The sequence below is a fragment of the Chenopodium album genome, chromosome 17 (genome assembly GCF_948465745.1).
Source record: "Chenopodium album chromosome 17, dcCheAlbu1.1, whole genome shotgun sequence".
Classification (NCBI taxonomy): Eukaryota; Viridiplantae; Streptophyta; class Magnoliopsida; order Caryophyllales; family Amaranthaceae; genus Chenopodium; species Chenopodium album.
The window spans coordinates 47150001-47173026 of NC_137850.1; the positions used below are offsets into that span (position 1 = coordinate 47150001).

The window sequence follows — 23026 nt, forward strand, 5'->3', positions numbered from 1 at the left end:
TTACTATTCTTCTTTCTCCTCTAATTGTTATTTTTTGAACAACTTGTACTTTATAGCTTTAATTATTTTTTTTTTTAAAAAAAAAAAACCCAAATTGACAAAATTAAACACTTTGACTTTAAAATTATTGACGAAAAACAATTTGCATGTACAAAATTTATACTTACATTTTACTTGAATCCACCATTTGCTTAAGTTTGAAGGTTGATTTGTTGAAATAAGTTCAATTTTTTTTCTTGGGTTTCACTTTGAAGATTAACAATTTTGCTATTTTGAAATTTTTTTGAAAAATAGAAAAAGTTAAAGAGAAAAGTTATGGAGAGAGAAAATGAGTACTTTGGAAATGATTTTACCCAAATTCATTGAAATTCTTAAATGAAAATGATGGTGTAAAGGAGAGTAAAAATTGGCAGTAAGAAAGAGAGTAATAGGAAGGGAAATATGAGTGAGAAATTGCAGGAGAAAAGAGTGATGGATTTTCAGTTGCAAGAAAATAAAAACATGTTCATTTTTTACCCATGTTCTTTTAAATATACTAAATGTTCTTTTGGGTGCACCATGCACATGGTGCACCCGGGTGCACCAACGACAAATTAATAGACTTGTATGCTTATAAATAGTGCTAGTTTAGTATGGAGTGTATCACACATTCACACTTGTACTTTACAGTCATTAGATTTCCTTGTTTTCTCATCCCTTTGTCTGCTTATCTCACTGAAACTCCAAATGGCTGAGTTCGGGATTTGCCTTGCTGAAAAACTCATTGAAGTTATCGGGTCTGCGGTCATCAAAGAGATTTGTGACATGTGGGGTTACGAATCTAAACTTGATGAGCTCAGGAATATTGTCTCTGACGCTAAGGATGTGCTCCGTGATGCTGAGGCCAAGGTGCAGCTGCCCGAAAAAACACGCCGCTATATTGAGGAGTTGAAGGATGCAGTCTATGATGCTGATGATTTGTTCGATGAGTTCTTAACCCTTGCTGAGTTGAAGCTCCTGGATGGCAACAAGGATAATAAAATCCTTGATTAAATCTAAGAAAAATGGAATTAGTGAAGCTCATAGACTGTCTCGCCAGGTTAAGAAAATTAAGAAGCAGTTGGATGCTATTGTTAGTAACCATAAAAAATTTGAGTTTTGGGTAGATGACAATCCTATTAGTAGCAAGAGGGAGGAAACTTGTTCTTATGTGGATGCAAAGATTATAATTGGGAGGGACAATGATAAAAAGGTTGTCATTGATATGTTGTTAGGTCCCAATGATGTCCAAGAAAATTTTCGGTTCGTGACTATTGTGGGAATGGGAGGCATGGGTAAAACTGCTCTTGCCCAACTTGTGTACAATGATGAAACGGTTAAAAAAGAGTTTCCGGAGTTAAGGTTGTGGTTTGTGTCTCTGATCAAGATGGGGAGCAATTTGATGTTAAAGTCATTCTTTGTAAGATTTTAGAATTAGTTTCTGGTACCAGGCCTAATGATACCTCCTCAAAGGAATGGGTGCAAAGGCAATTTCAAGAGCAATTAAAAGGAAAGAAGTACTTGCTTGTTCTTGATGATGTATGGAGTGAAGATTCTGAGGAATGGCGTAAGTTGCAGAGCTTCTTAACGTTGGGCCAAGAGGGTAGTCGGATTATGGTGACTACACGTTCGAATATGATTGCGGAAATTATTGGGAAAAGATATACGCACAAGTTGCAAGGTTTGTCTGAAGAGAATTCTTGGCTCTTGTTCGAGTCTGTAGCATTTAACAAAGGGGAACAAGAGCAAGTAAATCATCTTAAATTAGTTGATATCGGGAAGAAGATTGTTGAAAAATGCCCTAACATACCGCTTGCTATAAATGTGGTAAGAAGCCTTCTATTTAGTCAACCTGTGAACAAGTGGCAGGCATTTGAGCAGAGTGGGTTGGCTGGAATTGGAAAAGGTGGTAATAAAATTATGTCTATATTAAAGCTTAGTTATCACAACCTTAGCCCTTCTTTGAAGAATTGCTTTAGCTATTGTGCATTGTTTCCCAAAAATTATAAACTCGAGAGGAAGGAGTTGATTAACCTTTGGATGGCACAAGGATACATTGTGTCGCTGGACAGAGATCAAAGCATAGAAGATGCGGCAGAGGAGCATTTTCTGATTTTGGTACGCAGATGTTTCTTTCAAGATATAAAGAAGGATAGATATGGTGATATTGGGTCTGTGAAAATCCATGACTTGATACACGATGTTGCTCTAGAAGTGGGGAGGGGGGAAATAGGTGTGGTGAGTTCTAATAAAACCAAATTGGAAGATAAAGTTCGTCATGTGTATTTTGGTTGTGGTACCTTTTCACAAAGTTACTCATTGAAGAGTAAGATACGTTCGTTTATTTCAAGAGGTAAATTAGGTTATTTGGTGGATGCAAAGATTAATAGTTGGATGTGTGTAAGGGTGTTGGTTTTGCGGGGTGCGGGTTTAGTACGGTTGCCTGATTCATTTGGTAAGCTACTACATTTAATGTATCTTGATCTTTCTTTCAATTTTAATTTAGAGGCATTCCCTGATTCTATTACTAGACTACATAACCTGCAGACATTAGATTTAAATCATTGCGGAGGAAAACTAAGGGAGTTGCCAAAAGATTTTAGCAAATTGGTAAAACTTAGGCACTTGGATTTAAGTAGTTGTAAAAAGTTAATTGGTATGCCTTGCATGGATAAGTTGACTAATCTTAGGCACTTGAATTTAAATTATTGTTGTGAGTTGAGTAGTACGCCTTTGGGCATAGATAAATTGACAAGTCTTAGGCACTTTGATTTAAGTAGGTGTAATAAGTTAACTAGTATGCCATCGGGCATGGGTAAGTTGATTAACCTTAGGGTGCTACCATTGTTTATGGTGGGTATGGAAAAGAGAGTTTCTACCGATGAACGATGTATGGGAGAGCTCAAAGACCTTAAACCCCTGACCAACTTAACAGGTGGCATAGAGATCAGAATCGGCAAAAACTACCTGAATGATGATGGAGGTGGAGGATATTTGAAGGGTATGAAACATCTCACTGAGGTTGAAATAAATTTTGATGAAAATGATGGATGTTTAGAGTGGGAAGGTGTGATGGAAAAGCTAGAGCCACCTTCAAATCTAAAGAAATTTGTCTTGAGGTTTTACAAGGGCACAACATTTCCAAGGTGGGATAACTGGGCACTCTCCTTCCCATATCTTGTCGAGATCAAACTTTATTTATGCACCAACTTGGAGCAGATACCGTTGTTGAGTAAACTGCGTAATCTAAAATCACTGTCACTTTATTCTCTACGCAAGCTGGAATATATGGAGAATACAAGCAGCAACAATGCCAATGACGGAGAAGAATTGACGACATCCTTCCCCTCCCTTGAATCTCTTCGTATTTATGATCTTAGAAGTTTGAAAGGATGGTGGAGGGAGGAGTTGGTTCAGGATGATGATGACCGTATATTGAGTAACAGCTTTGCAATTCCTCGTCTCTCCAAATTGGTTATCAGTATGTGCCCTAAATTAACGTCATTTCCTTCCTGTCAAAGCCTTGAGGTTGGCTATTTTGGAAATTCACAAGGTGACGTCAGATTAAGGGAGGTGGAGATAGATGACGTGGGTCTTCTCAAGGTAATACACTCCCAATGTTTTACTTCCCTCCACGTAACCGGCGATGGGAAGGTGGAGAGTTTATCAGAATATGGGGATGTATTCCGGAAATACAAATACACTTCTTATCTAAGAAGCCTTCAAATTTCTTGTTGCTGGAATTTGAGGAGAGTTGGAAGAGGGGGTTTGGAGCATCTCACTGCCTTGGAGGAATTAAGCTTAGTTTGCAATAATCAACTTAGCTTCTCAGAAGACGAGGTCGATGATGACGGCATGCCTTGGAAATCCCTTCATCAAAGTCTCCGTTCCTTGACTTTTAACTGCCTAGATAATATGAAAAGTCTACCCAAGGGAATGCAGTACTTGACCTCCCTTCGAAGCCTTGCCTTTGCAAACTGTGAGAATTTCAATGCCCTGCCTGAATGGATATGTTGCTGATCATCTCTTCGGTACCTGTCCATTAAAGGTTGCAATGCCGTCAAGTCATTTCCTGAATCAATGCACAACCTCATCTCCCTTCAGACGAAACTTGAGATCATGTTTTGCTCAGATGAACTGAAAGGAAGTTGTAAACAACCCAATGGGAAGAACTGGCCCAAGATTCAACACATCTCCAACATTAACATTTTCTGAGTCATTCTATTTTTGATACTTCTCTGCGTTTAAACATTTTGTCACATATTTCTTCACTCTCAATTTAACCCGACCTTTAATTTAGCATGTGCCGCATCGTTTTTGTGTGTGCCTCTGCCTACGCTTATGTTTGTCCCTCTGCCTCCGCGGTGCCATCTCAACCTAATCATTTATTTAGAACTTTAATTCTACCTGGTCCATCCTTTTCCTGAATAAATTACATGCCATTTTATTTTAAGCATTCACAGCAACTAATTTACAGAATTTTGTCTAATAAAATAATCCATCATCCTTTATTAACTTCTAGGAAGCATGATTGCTCTGCTAGTCTGGTCATTTGTTGTCTTACTTATTATCAGCTAGCATAGACATTTTTAGTTTGCCCTCCACCTTCAAGTATCCAAGTCAATTTTCTGTTCAGTTTTTGTAGTATTAGCCATTGTTTTTCATTGATTCATCAACATCTATATATATGTTTGAGCAACGAGAATTTATCTGGTGTGATTATGTGTTTGCTTTCTAATATAGGATTGGACTAGAGAATCCAGCTAATGCTTGCACACCTGATAAATGACTGGATTGCAGCTCCAGAAACTAGGTGAACTAGGTGAGTAAATGCATGGTTTTTGCAAACAAAAGGACTCTGACTAAGATTTCACCATTATTCTGTGACAATTTAACATAAATTTTAACATTGATCTGTGACTATTCATCCTATGTTCAAGATACTGAAGTACTTTTTGATTTTTAGAAGCTTCTCTGAATCTCTGATCATGTTGTTGACACCAATTTGGGAAGATTAACTCTGATAGTTGTTGAATGTGATAATAGTCAATGCTTTTATATAATATGACTATCTACAAAAAATAATAGATAAATGTACATATCTTAAAGATAAAATGCCCTTTTTTGGGATTTGGTTGTGCACTGAACAAGTTTGGAGTAGTTTGAAATCAAGCTTTCCTGTTTAGCTTAGTAACATCTGTAAGAGAGCTAAAAATTTGGGGTTGCATGATAAGGAAGGCTAGAATAGAATGGACTTGTTATAAATTTATACATAGAATGGAGCTATTATTATTTTTGAGATGCCCAATAAATATTTCTGGTCTATGTATCTTACTACATACATATTGGCTTGTTCACCTGAAAGTGGCTCGCTTGTGTATCTTATCAGGTACCTGTTGATGAATAATCGGGCAGTTAATTCTTAATTTGTCCAGTCGCATATGTGTTAAGAGTATTTATCTACTGCAATTTTTCATCAATCTGCCTAAGGTTCAAGTTTATAATGTTTGGTGCTCAATTTATTAACCCCTCTCTCTTGTATCTGCAGTGAATTCTTGATGAGGTCCTATGATAAGGGTGGAGTTGTCAATGTCGTTCTGAGTGAGCCTAGCCTTTTGTTCTTATGAACAAATAAGGCTTAGAATATCCTGATTCCTATACAAAGCCTTTTGCTCCACCAATACCTAGTATGTCTATGCAAAACATGATGCAAAATCCTTTAAGGTACCAGAAACTGTTTGCAGCTTCTGTTTTTACTTAATGTAGCAGCTTTCTTTTTATTAAGTAGACAGACTTAATTCTGTATATGCAACAGCTCCTCCCACAAAGAAGTTCCAACAAACTCTCTGTTGGCCCAAAATTTTTATGCTCAGACAGTCAGACATCCATGGATCAAGTGTTCAGATCACCAGGCTGAGCTCTATACGACGCACCAGGGAGACACACATACCTCCAGTTGATACGGAACAAGAAGTATATTTGTTTCTCAGCGCTCTTGCTGAAGCTTGCAGCTATGTTCGATCTATTCATGATATGGATTTTTTGTTTTTTTTTATCTGATTGGAGTCTTTGGATTGATCGAGTTACCATTTATTCTTACTGTGAGCTATCCAGGTACAAAACATTTAACTCTTTGTCCCAGTTGTAGCTGCCTAATGATCCAGTTTCAGACATAATTTGTCAGCACATGTTAGGACTAGAAGTTTTCAGAACATAAAGGCCTTGCTTTTAATTCAATGTAAGATTGAAAATATTTGTAGAACAACTCCTGAAAGTAGTCACAGACTCACAGTAGATATATACGAAGTATGTAAGTTGGTTTTATAAACTTTAGTTGTTGGCTCTTGTTTATAAACTCAGTTTTTCGAGATCCTGGGCATTGGGAAGGCCCTACCTGGAAGGTAAGTCCCTCTCTAGGGTCTGTGTATTGTACTCGATATTCTTTGTTCAATAATATATTCTGAACTTAGATTTGGAAAAGCATCATTCTACCTTCTGTTTTATTCTGAAGTACTAGGCATTGTTTTCCATTGATCTATTTACATCTATATGTTTGTGCAATGAAAATTTTGTTGGTGTTTAATCCCTAATATAGTGTGGACTACTGAAATCGGGGTAGTGCTTAATTGCATGCATACCTGATTCATGACCAGACTACAGCTTTAGAGCTGTTACCAGATTGGATTATGAACAATACTTTGTTCTAGTCTTAGGTGGCAGGATAGAAAGGCTAAAATGGATCGGAGTTGTTACAGAGCTTAGTAAGCTAAACTGGAAATACATCAGGAGCTCTCTTTAAGGAAGTGTTACATGAACTCAGTTGTTGTTGCTCGTCTTCGACTTCAAGACTTTTTTTATAAAATGTATTTTACTTAATGCTATATTTAAATATAAATATAATTAATTTGTCAAAATTAAACCAAAATACATTAAATCAATGACCAATTATAGTATTGAGGACATTTCCTACTTTTTCACAATCGAAATTTTAAAATAAAATTATTTTGTCAAAATTAAAACAAAACACATTAAATTAACCGAAATTTTTAAATATAAATTTTCGGATTAAAAAGTTATTTTGAATTTTCACAGGATTATAGTTAACTAACAATGACCAACCACACTACAAATATTCAACGAATAAGTAAAATATGTGCGTTTCTCATCATCCTCACCCGAACCGAATAAACGGTTTTCAGTAAGTGCAGCACTTACACCTCCTCCGTTCATTTATTATATTTTTGGATAGTAGAATAAAGAATGAGACAGATAGTTAGTAGCACAAAGTAGCCAATGTGATTGTGTACGCGGGATTGAATTTAAGTGTTGATAAGTAAGGGTATATTAGGCATCAGTAGTGTCAACACAAACATTCCGAAAGCGGCATTCAACAAAACCAATTGAGTCAAATGAAAGTCAAATGCGACTAACAAGTGCTAATTTAGCCAAATGAAAGTCAAACGCATTCAAATAAAGCTTTTTGAATCAAATGAAAGTTAAATCCATTCAACAAAGCTAATTGAGTCAAATGAAAGTCGAATGCATTCAAACAAATGCTAATTTAGTCAAATGTAACTCAAACACATTCAAACAAAGCTTTTTGGATAAACTGAAAGTCAAATCCATTCAACAAAGCGAATTGAGTCAAATGAGGGTCAAATGCATTCAACAAATGCTAATTTAGTCAAATGTAACTCAAACCCATTCAAACAAAGCTTTTTGAATCAAATGCAAGTCAAATTCATTCAACAAAGCTAATTGAGTCAAATGAAATTCGAATGCATTGAATAAAGCGAATTGAGTCAAATGAAAGTCGAATGCATTGAACAAAGCGAATTGAGTCAAATGAAAGTCAAATGAATTATTTGGGACAATAACTCTTAAGATGTAATGCAAGGTCAGACAGATCGGGTAAATGAGTTTGTGTTGTAGCAGGTTCAATTGAAAAGGCTCGTAGTGGAAATTTAAAAAATGAAGACGTACTGATACGTTATTGACTTTATAGACGCTTAATAGATGTGTTTAGAAGTAATTAAACAAAGAAAAATCTAATTCAAGCGTGAAGTAACTCGAAATTGAATCGAGTGTAGTTAAGCGTGTAGTGAATTTTATAATATAAGAAGAAATTTAACAAACTCCATCATTCCGTACGGAAATTCTCTTCACAAAAATACCATTAAGTAGTATAAATTATAAACTTTAATTTAATTTAGAATATATTGCGTTTAGTATTCTGTTATTGTCTATTATTTAAAATATTTTACTGCTATAAATTGTCTGTAATGAACTAATGATTGAAATCAACCAAAATAATTATAAAAAAATGTCAAATTTGTGATGATCTAAACAACATGAAAATGAGAATGAGTAATAAAATAATTTGTAGTTAACGTGTTTTCCTTTAATAAGATAACAACAACTACTTGATCTCTATCTATAATGTATGACATTTATAGTTAATATGATCAAGATTGCCTATGATAAAGATTGCATATGATAAAAGATTTATAACTAGGAAATTTTAGATTTTAACACCAGAAAAAAAACACAAAAATGGTTTTTAACACTACAAAAAAAAAAAAAAAAAAAAAAAAAAAAAAAAAAAAAAAACTTTTATTTTAACACCACTAAATGTTTAAAAAATTGGTTTTTACCATCATTTAACTGGTTCAGGGATGAAAGCCGTTAGTGGGACCCACAATGCCTACGTGTCAAAATATAATTGGTCCAAAATAATAAAAAAAAAAAGAAAAAAAACAAAAACCCTAAAACTAAACCAGCCACCGCCGGCAGCAAGTCGCCACCACTAACCCACCATAACACCGCCTTTCCCAAACCTAGCCACTGATTTATCCACTCTCACTCTATCCCCCTCCCTAAAACCGACAACCCAACCACAACGGCCACCAAAAATGGATGGCCGTTTTTCACACCCCTAGAAACGACCACCATAAAAGTCTGTTAAGGGTCGAAAACGACCGGTTTATGGCTGCTAAGGGTCGTTTTCGACCACTTAGGCACTAAATCAGTTGTTTTTTACCATTATCGGGCGTACTTGGTGGTCGATATTCGGTGGTTTGAATTACGGCCGCTCGCTTTTAGCCGCCGTTAGGAGCGTTCGTTGCTGTGAGTTTTGGGGAAGGGGAATGGAAGGGCCGGAATCGGCGGTGGGAGAGGCTGCGATCTGGGGTGGTTTGGTGGGACTGTGGACGGCGGCGTGACGCCGGTGGCGGGGATGGGGGTGGCTAGGTTAGTTTAGGGTTTTTGTTTTTTTTTTTTAAATTTTTAATTTTTCTTTTTTTTCAACAAATTATCTGGCGACACGTGGCACAATAAACCCCACTTAACAGATTTTTGGACGGAAACCGTTAAGTGGTGGTAAAATCCATTTTTTTAAACATTTTGTGGTGTTAAAATAAAAGTTTTTTTTTTGTAGTGTTAAAAACCATTTTTGTGTTTTTTTATGATGGGGTTGGCTTCGTGGGTGAGGGAAAGGGAGGAGGGGTTAGCTTCGTGGGTGGGGAAAAGGGAGGGGGGTGAGATCGCCGGCGCCAGCCGAATCTTTTGGCGCCGGCCGCCGGCAGGGGGGAGGTGGAGGGGTGGCAGTTGAGGGAAGGGGAGAGGGTGGCTGGGTTTTTTTTCTTTTTTTTTTTCAAATAAAATTAACGGAAATCCTAACGGATTCCGTTAAGTGGCAGTGATTTCTAACAAACTCTGTTTAGGGTGGTAGCAAAGTAAATTTTTTTTTAAAACGGTAGCGAATATGAAGCTAGGCGTTTTAGGTGGTAGCAAATGTGAAAAAATCCTAATTAAAATCATTAATGGTTGAAAAACAAGACCTGTGAGTCAAATGTCAGAAAAATAAAACTAGTATTGTAATTACTTAGTTACTTTACCAAGTGGGGGTTGGGTTTGTGGTGGGGGAAAGGGAGGGGGGTTAGCTTCGTGGGTGGGGTCACCGGCGTCGGCCGTAGTTTTGGGCGTCGGCCGCCGGCGGGGGGAGGGGGTGGTAGTGGGGTGGCTGGACGGTGGTTCGGCCCCACTGACGGAAATTGTAATGGTGTAAGGCATGGGGTAGTAATTTCTAACAAACTCTGTTTAGGGTGGTAGCAAAGTAAAAAAAAAAACTTAAAACGGTAGCGAATCTGAAGCGAGGTGTTTTAGGTGGTAGCAAATGTGAAAAAATCCTTTTAATTATGTATCAGTGAAGATGATTTAATTATTTTATTATTTACTCCAATACATTATTATTAGTACCTAAACTATTATTGGATTGGCTGTATAACTTCTTAAATCAAATTTAGGTCCAACTTATTGGATGATTACCTTATGTCCCATGACTCCCAACATGACTCCAGTTGTAGAACTTTAATGAATTTTGTTTTCATAATATCACCATCTTTAAATTTTTTTGGTTTGATAACTTAGTCAATGTTATGCAAATTGAGAATATAAAGTGAGTATACAAAAAACGGACAAAGTAAAAGGAAAAAAGAAAGTTTGTCTGTAAAAAGGTAGATAAAGTAGTTTGAATATTCAAACTTATGTGAATAACCTTACAATGTACTCTTTTCAGTCTTTTGTATCATTCAATAATTGCATAAGTTGATGTGGTTGCAGTTCATTTAATGAAAAATTGAAAACCAACAGGAAGCTGCTGATTTTTACTCACAGGTCACCTTACACTGTCCAAGAATCAACAAGTGGAGCTCATTATATTTGTTTGGTAGTGGTGAAGTTCATACTTATTCATTCAACATTATAACACTACCCAATTACTCCTTAATCAGATTACAACATCCTGCTAAATCTTCCCATATCTTTCATTCTTATCCCCTTCAAATCCCCAATGGCCGAACTCGGAATCACCATTGCTGGAAACCTCATTGAAATTATTGGATCTGCGATCATCAAAGAGATTTGTGACATGTGGGGCTACAAATCTCAACTCCATGACCTCATTAAAACTGTCTCCACCATCAACAATGTGCTCCTTGATGCTGACTCCAAGCGTGAACTCTCCTATGAAACACGAGGCTATATCGAGGACCTCAAGGCTGCTGTTTATGATGCTGATGATCTGTTCGATGAGTTCTTCACCCTTGCTGAGCTCAAGCTGCTTGATGGCAACAAGGATGATAGATTCCTTAAAAAGGTACGCCATTTGATGATGTATGGAATGAAAATTAAGATTGTGGGTTTGTGTGTCTGATCAAGATGGGGAGCCATTTGATGTCAAGGTCATTCTTTGTAAGATTCTAGAATTAGTTTCTGGTATCAGGCCTCTTGATACCTCCTCAATGGACTCAGTTCAAAGGCAATTTTAAGAGCAATTTAGAGTAATGAAGTACTTGCTTGTTCTTGATGATGTATGGAATGAAAATCCCGAGAAATGGCGAGGCCTATGTAGGTTCTTAACGTTAGATCAAGAGGGTAGTCGGGTTGTGGTAACAACACGTTCAGAAATGACTGCGAAAATTATCGGAGACAAGCATGTGTACAAATTGCAAGGTTTGTCTCCAAAGAATTTGTGGCTCTTGTTCGAGTCTGCATCGTTTGACAAAGAGGAACAAGCGTGCATAAATCATCCTGATCTGGTTGATATTGGGAAGAAGATTGTTGAAAAATGTTATAATATACCGCTTGCCATAAAGGTGGTGGGAAGCCTTCTATTTGGCCCATTTGAGCACAGTGGATTTGTTGGAACTAGAAAAGGTGATAATGAAATTATCTCTATGCTAAAGCTTAGTTACCACAACCTTAGTTTCTCTTTGAAGAATTGTTTTAACTATTGTGCACTCTTTCCCAAAGATTATAGACTCGAGAGGAAGGAGTTAATTAGCCTTTGGACGGCACAAGGATACATTGTGTCGCTGGACAGAGATCAAAGCATAGAAGATGCGGCAGAGGAGCATTTTTTGATTTTGGTACGCAGATGTTTCTTTCAGGATGTAGAGAAGGATAAACATGGTGATATTGGGTCCGTGAAAATCCATGACTTGATGCACGATGCTGCTCTGGATGTGGGGAGAGAGGAATTAGGTATAGTGAGTTCTAATACAACCAAATTGGGAGATAAAGTTCGTCATGTGTATTTTGCTGATGGTAATTTTTCACAAAGTTACTTATTTAAGAGTAAGATACGTTCGTTTATTTTAAGATATGATCGTTCAATAACTCTAGGGGATGCTCATATTGATAGCTTGATGTGTCTAAGGGTGTTGTGTTTGAAGTCAGTTGGTATAAAAAAGTTGCCTGATTCAATTGGTAAGCTACTGCATTTAAGGTATCTTGAACTCAACATTCGCTATCTCGATAGTTTGAAAGGATGGTGGAGGGAAGAAGAGTTGGGTGAGGATGACAATGATGATGACCATATCTTGAGGAGTAGCTTCGCATTTCCTTGTCTCTCCTACTTGATTATCTTGAAGTGCCCTAAGTTAACTTCGTTTCCATCCTGTCCAAGCCTTGAAAGTTTGGACTTAAATGATATGGGTCTTCTCAAGTCAATGCACAGTTCCCAATTTCTTAATTACCTCCACATAAAATCCAATGAGAAGGTGGAGGGTTTATCAGAATTACAGGATGTATTCAGGAAATACACTTCTTCCCTACGAAGCCTTCGAATTTCTAATTGCCGAAATTTGCAAAAACTTGGAAGAGGGGGGTTGGAGCATCTCACTGCCTTGGAGTCATTAGTGTTGGATCGCAATCATCAACTTAGCATCTCACTGCCATTAAATCACTTCCTGAATCAACCACATGCCATTATTTTAATAGCAGACTAGGGTACTGAGTTTCGTCTAATACAGCAATCTGTGATCCTTTTTTAACTTCTAACAGGTCATGATTGCTCGATCTGCTACTTGTGCTGGTTAGTTGTTGTCTTGCTTATTATCAGCTGGCATAGACATTTTTATTTTTCCCCCCACCTTCAGGTATATATCCAACTCACTTTTCTGTTCAGTTTATGTACTAGTTCTAAGCATTGTTCACTTGTTCATTGTTTCATCTACATCTATATGTTTGTGGCCTTTGTGCAACAGGTTTTATCTTGGTGTGATTGTGTGTACGTTTGCTCCCTAATAATAGAGTTATTGTTGCTGGTTTAATTATTCATTGTGAAAGCTAGGTGAACTTTCTGCCATATCTTATCTCAAGAAGCCTAAATGTAATTTGCAGCTAGAATTAGGTTAGTAAATGTGGGGGTTGCAGTATAGGAAGACTATAAATTTATATTAAAAGGCGTTTTATTTAGCTAATTTTTTAACTTTAGTACATATTGGCTTAGGATATCCTGATTCCTGTGACTAGCTTTTTGCTCCACCAGTACTACTTAGTACATCTGAGCAAAACATGATGCAAAATCTTTAGACGTAAAGATCGCCAACTTTTTGCAGCTTCTGTTTTACTTAATGTAGCAGCTTTCTTGCTCTCAAGTAGTCTTACTTATTTCTGTATATGCTACAGCTCCTTTGAAAAAGAAGTTTAAGCAGACTATCTGTAGTAACGCCTCCTTCAAGAGCATTGATTACAGTAGCTATGGCCCTCAATCTGATGTTAACACGTCCGTTGGTCAAGTATTCAGATCACCAGGCTGAGCTCTATGCCTCCTGCAGGCCTGCCCACATTTCTCCATTCGTACAGAACAAGTTAAGTACATATGTTTCTCAGCTCACATCTTGCAGCCTGCAGCTATGTTAGATCAGTTCTTTTTTATTTGTTCTTTTTGATTGCTCTGTTGTTTATTAGTATTTGTTAGTTTTTGTTCATAAGCTCAGTTTTTCAAGATCTTAGGCATTGGGAAGGCCCTTCCTAGTAGGTAAGTCCCTCCCTAGGGTCGTATTGTACTTGATTGATGTTCTTTGTTCAATAAAAATTTCTTCAATCTTACCTCCTCTACGAAGAACGTACGTATTAATGAGATTCTCCTTTTCTTGCCTCTCTTTTATCTCAATGTACTACGTATATGGTTTCCTTCATTATGCAAAGCTTGTTACAGGTAGGAACAATTGAACTGATGATTGATGTATCTTGGAATGAAAGTATATATACTCTGACTTCCGATAGTCTCAAATTAATTGCTTTTATGTTTATTACTAAATTAGAACATCAAAATCTTCACAATCGCATCCAAAGCTATAATATCTACTACAGGTCACAATCTAATGTCAAGTTTCATACAATCAGTTTTACACGTCTTATAACCATATATCATTGATGAATTTATAATTATTGTCAAAAAGTTATAAAATCCTAAAACATGGATAAAAAAAAACAGAGCTTTTTATAAAAGTTGTGAAAGAGTAAGATTACAACGAACATATACTCAGTAATAAATTGGAACGTTTTCTTTTATACATCAATAGCATCACCCTTATACACAAGGAGGCATAATTCAACCTAATTTTCAACAAAGATCAAATAACAAGGCATAAACATAAATCGGCACAATGGACAAGTATTCTTCCCCTCAAGAATCCTAGAAACCATACACTCCCCATGAAAAACATGAGAACAAGGAAGAAACGCGCCTTCTTGTTCACAATCATCATCCGACTTATCAAACTCCTCCAAGCAAATCGAACAACCCTTTGATTCTTTACTTGATGAAAAACCTTCATTATTGACAGGCCTTAGGATCTCCCTTTTCCGTAGGAAACTCTTCACTTCCATCCTAAGCTCTTCATCGATATCATAATCCTCATTCATCTCTTCCTCGAAATTATTATTATTATTATTAGCAATTTCCTCGATATCCATATCCATAGTCTCAGCCACCTTGACAATTTTGACTATCAATGCAAGAGAAGTACGCGTTTTAGCTTCAACATCTTGAAGAAGTTCCTCACAACTTTGTTCTATAGCTTCATAGACACACTCATCAGCATATTCATCCTCGTAAAGTTCTCCAAGCCACTCCTTAACTTCCAATTCTGTAAGCTCATCTTCGAAATCAGTACTTCTATCTAACACATGCGTAACAAATTTTTCTCCGTTAGGGTAGCGACTATCATTGTAACATATATGGATTGTAAAGACGTCGTTGAGTTGGTGGTTTGGGTTCGGGTTTGAGGTTGAAGTAGAGTTATCATCAAGTGCCCAAGATAACACATCATATCCAGAAATTGACCTTGAATACAATAGAGGGGAATTCATGGTTTGGTTGGTCATGGAAATATTAAAGTAGGGCTATTTGTGGTGTTTTCACTTTTGAGGTATAACAAAAATTTCAAGTGTTTATAATAGAAAATTCTCAAATCAAACCCTTAAAAAAAGAACTTTTCTTTATACGCAAGGAATTTCCAAAATTATGTTTATAATATACTTCCAAATTTAAGTTAGAATCCTATATAGATTTTGTATATCTTTCTCATAATATCTTCGTTCTTATTATATATTTCCAAAATTAGTTGTAAAAAAGAAAAGAAAAAGATAGTCGGTTAGGATGAGTGTAATAAGATAGATGTCAAATCAAAGTGAATTTAGCTAATAATGTCGTATTAAGGAGTTGCTAATGTAAAATTTTTACAATTTTTTTTCTTCCAAATTGTGCACCTAAATCGATCAAATTCAGGTTATGGATATGAATTTTAGTTAATTATTATAAGCTAACATAATATTATTATGTTTACATTTAGATTATTTGATAATATTTTTAATTTTTCAATGATTGATATAGAAGATAAAAAGGAAGCATAATATGACGACTTTCCTAATTTTTTTCTTTTTTTTTTTTTAACAAAACTTTCCTAATTTTCTTTTTTGAGGGAAAAACTTTCCTAATTTCACTCCCTTATTTATTCTCATTTTTATAATTTTTTTTATAGCTAAAATTAATAATTTTTTATTAACAAAAAAAAATGTAGAATCTCATCTTTCCGACTTCAGTTATTATAAATTTATCCAAGAAATATCTGTCCAATTAAAAAATTATCCAAGCAATATTGAATATTCTATAATTAATTAGATAATCTAAAAAAAATCTTAAAAAAAAAAAAATAGGCGTGACCTTGTGGGGCAAGTCAGCCACACTTATATATTGTTTGTTTATATATAATTGCCTTTAACCTCCGTTCAAAACAAATTGCCTTTAACCTCCGTTCAAAAAAAAATTGCCTTTACTTTAACCTTAACTTTTTCATAACATCGATCTAAGCCTTAAACCTTAATTATGAATAATATGGAGTGTTTAACCTCATCAATAATACGAGGGGTAGAAGTTACATCTTGGGTGGAGCCAAACAACACTACTGGTGATAACCATAAACCAGTTGATGATCTCTAGCTTTACCGTCAACCTGTCGTACCACGAAGACGGCCTTGACGACGTTAGCGTGAAGACAATGAATGTAAGTTTAGAGTTCGAGAGAGAGTCCCCTTATTGGGAATCGCAAGATGTCGTCGTGAATTGCCTCAAGGATAATGATGTTAATATGAATGCTTGGGATTCAATTGTTGATGTTGTGGTACAAAGTTGTGAGCTCTTGCTCGATGATGTTCGTGATTGTGGCCGTAAGTCACTTGCTATGCACGTCAAGGCTGAAGTGTACCATGTTGAATAATTTTGAGAATTTAGACAAATTCATGTTAATTAATTAGTCTACTTAGGCAAAGGTGTTGTAAACTAATTAATAAAGATTATTAAAGACAAAATAATATTTGAAGGAAGTTTATGTTCTCGGCAACGAGAAACATGTTTCTCTGTTTAGAGAAGACAAAGTCGCTGACATGGCAGCCCGATCGGACGCATATATCTGGTTGGTTGCATAGTGACGGTTTGCTTCAAGTATTGGCAGTTATTTCATGGCTGTTGGTTTTCTTTTGGTTTTAATATATATATGTACTACTGTACATATGTTGGATACTCCGTACTTACGAGAAGTAAAAGCAAGGCAATTTCTTATTTTCTTCTTGAAACTATTATTTGCAAAGTATAATTGTCATCATCTCAAATTACAAAAGCTTAAATATATTGTATTGTAATCATCCTACTTGTGATTACAATTGTTTCTTCGTTGTATCTCCTTAGTAAATTTCCGTGAAAACCCGGTTGTAGTTTAGGGTCGGAATTATACTTTTGGGAAAGTGATCCCGTTCACGCCTCGAAGTTTTCCGGTTCAATTGTTTGTTTTTTTTTGTGACCCTTGATCATACACAAATTCCCCAACAATCCAAAAGTATAAATACAAAGATGGCAAATGTTAAAGAATTGATGACCAACATTCAAAAGTTGGACAAATTTGAGGGTGTTGATTTTCGAAGATGGCAGAAAAAGATGCATTTCTTCTTGACTACTATTGGGGTGGCTTATGTTCTTGCAACTCCGAAACCCGAGGAGAAGGAGGAGGAAACTTTGGATGATGCAAGGAAACGCAACAAGTGGGAAAATGACAATTATATTTGTTGTGGCCATATTCTCAATGGTATGTCTAATGAACTCTTTGATATTTATCAGTTTAATGATTCTGCTAAGTCTTTATGGGATGAATTAGAGGCTAAGTATATGGCTGAAGATGCTTCTAGCAAGAAATTTCTTGTTAGTAAATTTAACAATTATAAGTTTGTTGAAAGTAGGCCAATTATGGAACAGTTTCATGAAGTTCAAAGAGTATTAGGAAGTCTTAGACAACATAACATAGTTCTTGATGAGACTTTAGTAGTGTCATCGATAATAGACAAATTGCCCTTTTCTTGGAAAGACTTTAAAAGTGGTTTAAAGCATAGAAAGGATGATGTTAACCTTGAGAGTTTGGCTTCTCACATCCGGATTGAGGAAGAAATCCGGGTGCAAGAGGGAAATAAGGATGGAAATCCTAGTTCTACTACGGTAAATGTAGTGGAGAATGCCAAACAAAATGTGAGAAAAAGGGGTAATGACTCAAACAAAAATAAAGGCAAGAAGCCTAAGGAAAGTGGTGATGGTTCAAAGTCACGTGCTTGTTGGGTTTGTGGAAAACCCGGACACTTCAAGAAAGATTGCACAATCTGGAAGAAGAAAATGAGCAAGAAGAAGGCTCAAGATGGGAATGGCAATGCTAGCCAATCCCAAGACAAACAAGGTAAATCTTGTGCACAAATTTCATTTAATTCATTTATGGATTATGTGTGTATGATTTCTGAAATCAATTGTGTACAGGCTGATTGTTCGTGGTATATCGATTCGGGCGCATCGAGGCATGTGTGCAAGGATAGATCATTGTTCAAGACCTTCTTGGAGGTTGATGATGGAGAAATCCTCTATATGGGCAATGACTCTACAGCTAAGGTGCATGGCAAAGGACAAGTGGAGCTAGTCTTTAGTTCGGGAAAATCTCTTATTTTAAGAGATGTGTTGTATTCTCCCGAACTTAGGAGAAATCTTGTATCCGGTGCGGTCTTGAATCGATTAGGTTTTAAGATGGTGTTTGAGTCAGATAAATTTATTTTGTCTAAAGGAGGTCAATTTGTAGGACTTGGTTATTTGTGTAATGGTATGTTTAAATTAAGTATTTCAAATACTTTGAATGATGTTGTGTATGTTGTTAATGATAATTCTTCTCTATGGCATTTGCGGCTTGGTCATGTTAATTATAAAAAATTGTATTTTATGTCAAAGCATGATATGATACCCGTATTTGATCCAAGAATAGAGAAGTGTAGGACATGCATGCTAACCAAAATCACAAGGAAACCATTTCCTCAAGTTGTTGAGAAAAATAATTCATTGCTTGATTTAGTGCATAGTGACTTGTGTGATTTTCACAACACACCTTCTTTAGGGAATAAAAAATATTTGGTAACTTTTATTAATGATTATTCAAGGTTTTGTTACATTTATTTGTTATTCTCTAAAGATGAAGCCCTTGATAAATTTAGAATTTACAAAAGTGAAGTAGAATTGCAAACCAATGAAAAGATTAAAAAGTTAAGAACCGATAAAGGAGGTGAATACTATGATCCAAGTTATTTCCAATATTTAGGTTTAGTACATGAAACTACCGCGGCATATACACCACAACAAAATGGTGTAGCGGAAAGGAAGAATAGGACACTAGAAGAAATGGTAAATTCTATGTTGTCATATTCAGGTTTAAGTGATGGTTTTTGGGATGAAGCCGTTTTAACGGCTTGTTATGTGTTAAATCGTGTTCCCATGAAAGGGAAAGATGTAACCCCATATGAGCTATGGTATAAAAGGAAACCAAACTTGAGTCATCTCAAAGTTTGGGGTTGTAGGGCAATTGTAAAAGTGCCGGAACCTAAACGTAAAAAGTTAGGTGAAAGAGGAGTTGAATGCATTTTTATAGGATATGCAGATCATAGCAAATCCTATAGGTTCTATGTAATAGAGCAAAATGACTTTTGGTCGGTACATACCACCATTGAGTCAAGGGATGCATTGTTTGATGAAAATCGATTTTCATCAATTCCTAGACCAAAGGATATAACTCCAAATACCAATGCTCAAAGTTTTGATCAAGTTGTCATTGATCAAGAAGTGGATGACCAAACTCATTTAGAAGAGGCATCTACATCATCATCACAACCTAGGAGAAGTAAGAGGGCAAGGAAAGAAAAATCTTTTGGCCCGAACTTTCATGTATACTTAGTTGAAGGATCAAGGAAATCTGTTTCGACAAAATTCCCATACATTTTTAATGTGGAAGATGATCCTTTGACCTATGATGAGGCTATGAGGTCTCGTGATGCTCCATTTTGGAAGGAAGCTATTAATGATGAGATGGAATCCATCATGGGAAACAATACTTGGGTTTTAGCTAAATTACCACCAAAATGTAAACCAATTGGGTGTAAATGGATCTTCAAGAAGAAATTGAGGATTGATGGAACGGTTGAAAAGTTCAAAGCCCGGTTAGTGGCACAAGGTTTTACGCAAAAACCTGGTATCGATTATTTTGATACATATGCACCCGTTGCTAGAATCTCAACTATAAGGTTATTGATTGCACTTGCGGCAATCCATAATCTTGTGATCCATCAAATGGATGTCAAGACAGCATTCTTGAATGGAGATCTAGAGGAAGAAGTTTACATGCGACAACCGGAAGGGTTTGTTGTGGAAGGTCAAGAAGAAAAGGTTTGCAAGTTGATTAAATCTTTATATGGGCTAAAGCAAGCACCTAAGCAATGGCATCAAAAGTTTGATGAGGTTGTGTTGTCTAATGGTTTTAAGCTGAACAATTCAAACAAGTGTATTTATAGCAAATTTGATGACAATGGTCAAGGTGTCATAATTTGTCTATATGTAGATGACATGTTGATCTTTGGAACGGATTCATCACAAGTTGAAAAGACAAAGTCGTTCCTTAGTTCAAAATTTTCCATGAAAGACATGGGAGAAGCGGATGTCATCTTGGGCATAAGGATAAAGAGGGAAAAAGGAAAGTTAATCTTGTCACAATCTCATTACATTGATAAAGTGCTTAAGAAATTCAATGTGAGTGAAGACACTACTTCTCTTTATTCAACACCTATGGATCCTAGCATAAAGTTGATACCTAATGAAGGTAATGCGGTTTCACAACTTGAATATGCTAGAGTAATAGGTTGTTTGATGTATGCCATGACAAGTACTAGACCGGATATCGCTTATGCAGTTGGTCAATTGAGCAGGTACACTAGCAAGCCTAGTATGCTACATTGGCAAGCGGTTCGACGCTTGTTGAAGTACTTGAAGAAAACCAAGGAGTATGGTTTGTCTTATAGTGGATATCCTTCGGTTGTAGAAGGGTATTCGGATGCAAGTTGGATCTCTAACAAAGATCATTCCTCCACAAGTGGATGGGTTTTTCGATATGGGGGAGGTGCCATTTCATGGGCTTCTAAGAAGCAAACTTGCATTGCGGACTCCACAATGACATCGGAGTTCATTGCTTTGCATTCGGCTGGTAAAGAAGCCGAATGGCTAAAGGATCTCATGTTTGAGATTCCTTTGTTGCCAAAACCGATATCACCAATAGTGATACATTGTGATAACAATGCTACCTTGGCAAGGGCTTACAGCCAAGTTTATAATGGTAAGTCAAGGCACATTGGAGTACGGCACAGTTACATCCAAGGGCTTATCAAGGATAGTGTGATCACTATTGATTATGTTCGAACGGATCTTAATCTCGCTGATTGTTTTACAAAGGCATTGGCTAGAGACGTTAATAAGAGGATGGCAATCGATTTAGGATTGGAGCCCTAAATAATCACAATTAGGAGAATCTCAACTTAACGCCCAGTAAGACGTTGGGTCTTAAGTTCAATGAGATTAATTCTCTTAATTGTTGATTGGGAACTTGTTTATTCATCCAAGGTAAAGTTCCGGTTTTTCTGTGATGAAAAGATGTTGTTTTTAACTTAATAGAATTCCAGATAAAAGTGTTTTGTCACAGGAGCATGTTGGAACTCTACCTATATAAGTACGAGGTTTTGCCGCTTCAAGAAGCTACTTAGGGTGTAGCTTTGATGTACTTATGAATAGATATGGACACATGGCTTATAGTGTCAAGCTAATATGTATTTAAGTAATTAATCTTATGTGTGTAATATCTTCGAGTTTCCAAATGTGTTGCTTTTGGTTCAAACGTTTTACGATACCAAATCGATACGGATTCTTGAATTGTATATTTCACTAAGTGGGAGTTCAAGTCTATGTACACTTTCATTTATGCATAAGATTGTTTTGTGATGATGATGTTTTGCAATGTGTCTAGTTTAATTCTCAAAATGGGGGAGGATTGTTGAATAATTTTGAGAATTTAGACAAATTCATGTTAATTAATTAGTCTACTTAGGCAAAGGTGTTGTAAACTAATTAATAAAGATTATTAAAGACAAAATAATATTTGAAGGAAGTTTATGTTCTCGGCAACGAGAAACATGTTTCTCTGTTTAGAGAAGACAAAGTCGCTGACATGGCAGCCCGATCGGACGCATATATCTGGTTGGTTGCATAGTGACGGTTTGCTTCAAGTATTGGCAATTATTTCATGGATGTTGGTTTTCTTTTGGTTTTAATATATATATGTACTACTGTACATATGTTGGATACTCCGTACTTACGAGAAGTAAAAGCAAGGCAATTTCTTATTTTCTTCTTGAAACTATTATTTGCAAAGTATAATTGTCATCATCTCAAATTACAAAAGCTTAAATATATTGTATTGTAATCATCCTACTTGTGATTACAATTGTTTCTTCATTGTATCTCCTTAGTAAATTTCCGTGAAAACCCGGTTGTAGTTTAGGGTCGGAATTATACTTTTGGGAAAGTGATCCCGTTCACGCCTCGAAGTTTTCCGGTTCAATTGTTTGTTTTTTTTTGTGACCCTTGATCATACACAAATTCCCCAACATACCATGTGGAGGAGGAGGAGAATGGTGATGATCACGCGTACGACTATGATGAGTTGATGGAGGAGGACGAGGAAGAGGAGCCTATGTACATGGATGACATTGGTGATGATGAGGAGATTATCGAGAAGGAAGAAGACAGAGAATTTCGTCTAGAAGCAAGTGGAGTACGGTTTTGTAATGGTCATTCAGGGGTTAAGGAGAATTGCTCAATATGTTTAGAGGAGTTTGGGAAGTCGGACAATGTGGCGATGCTTCCTTGCTCTCATGTATATCACAAGAATTGCTTTCTTGGTTGGATATATAAGAGAAAAGGAACATGTCCGTTATGTCGATTGGAGTTATTACTGTTGTGTTAATTGGGGCACTTTCATATAACAAAGGGATGAATAATTTTGTTTTGAAGACCAGCTGATTCGATGATTTTAAACATGGTTAGTCTAGAGTTCTAGACCCGACTCTAGGTATTGGGAAGGCCCTTCCTAGAAGGTAAATCCCTCCCTAGGGTATTTGTATTGTACATTTGTACTCGATATTCTTTGTTCAATAGAAATTTGTTACTACCTTTTATTTCAAGTTAATATATTTTATCTTCCAATGGGGTTGCAATTAAATATTTATAGTTCTTAAGATCCCGTTTAATTTATGTGTAGGAATCTCTTCA

General features: G+C 36.2%; 1 protein-coding gene and 1 pseudogene across 1 annotated transcript; both read left to right on the top strand.

Moving 5' to 3' along the window:
* The first annotated feature begins 726 nt into the window (after positions 1–726).
* On the top strand, positions 727–4233 carry LOC145589184 (putative disease resistance protein RGA4; annotated as a pseudogene).
* Positions 4234–10681: 6448 nt separating this feature from the next.
* On the top strand, positions 10682–13911 carry LOC145588278 (putative disease resistance protein RGA1). The gene is made up of 2 exons (XM_081644920.1): positions 10682–12956; positions 13489–13911. The coding sequence occupies exon 1, from the start codon at positions 11361–11363 to the stop codon at positions 12804–12806; it is 1446 nt and encodes a 481-aa protein (XP_081501046.1). The 5' UTR covers positions 10682–11360; the 3' UTR covers positions 12807–12956; positions 13489–13911.
* Positions 13912–23026: the final 9115 nt, after the last annotated feature.

Excerpts from the sequence above, each read along its gene's own strand:
- LOC145588278 (XM_081644920.1), top strand. The coding sequence starts at position 11,361 with ATGAAGTACTTGCTTGTTCTTGATGATGTATGGAATGAAAATCCCGAG.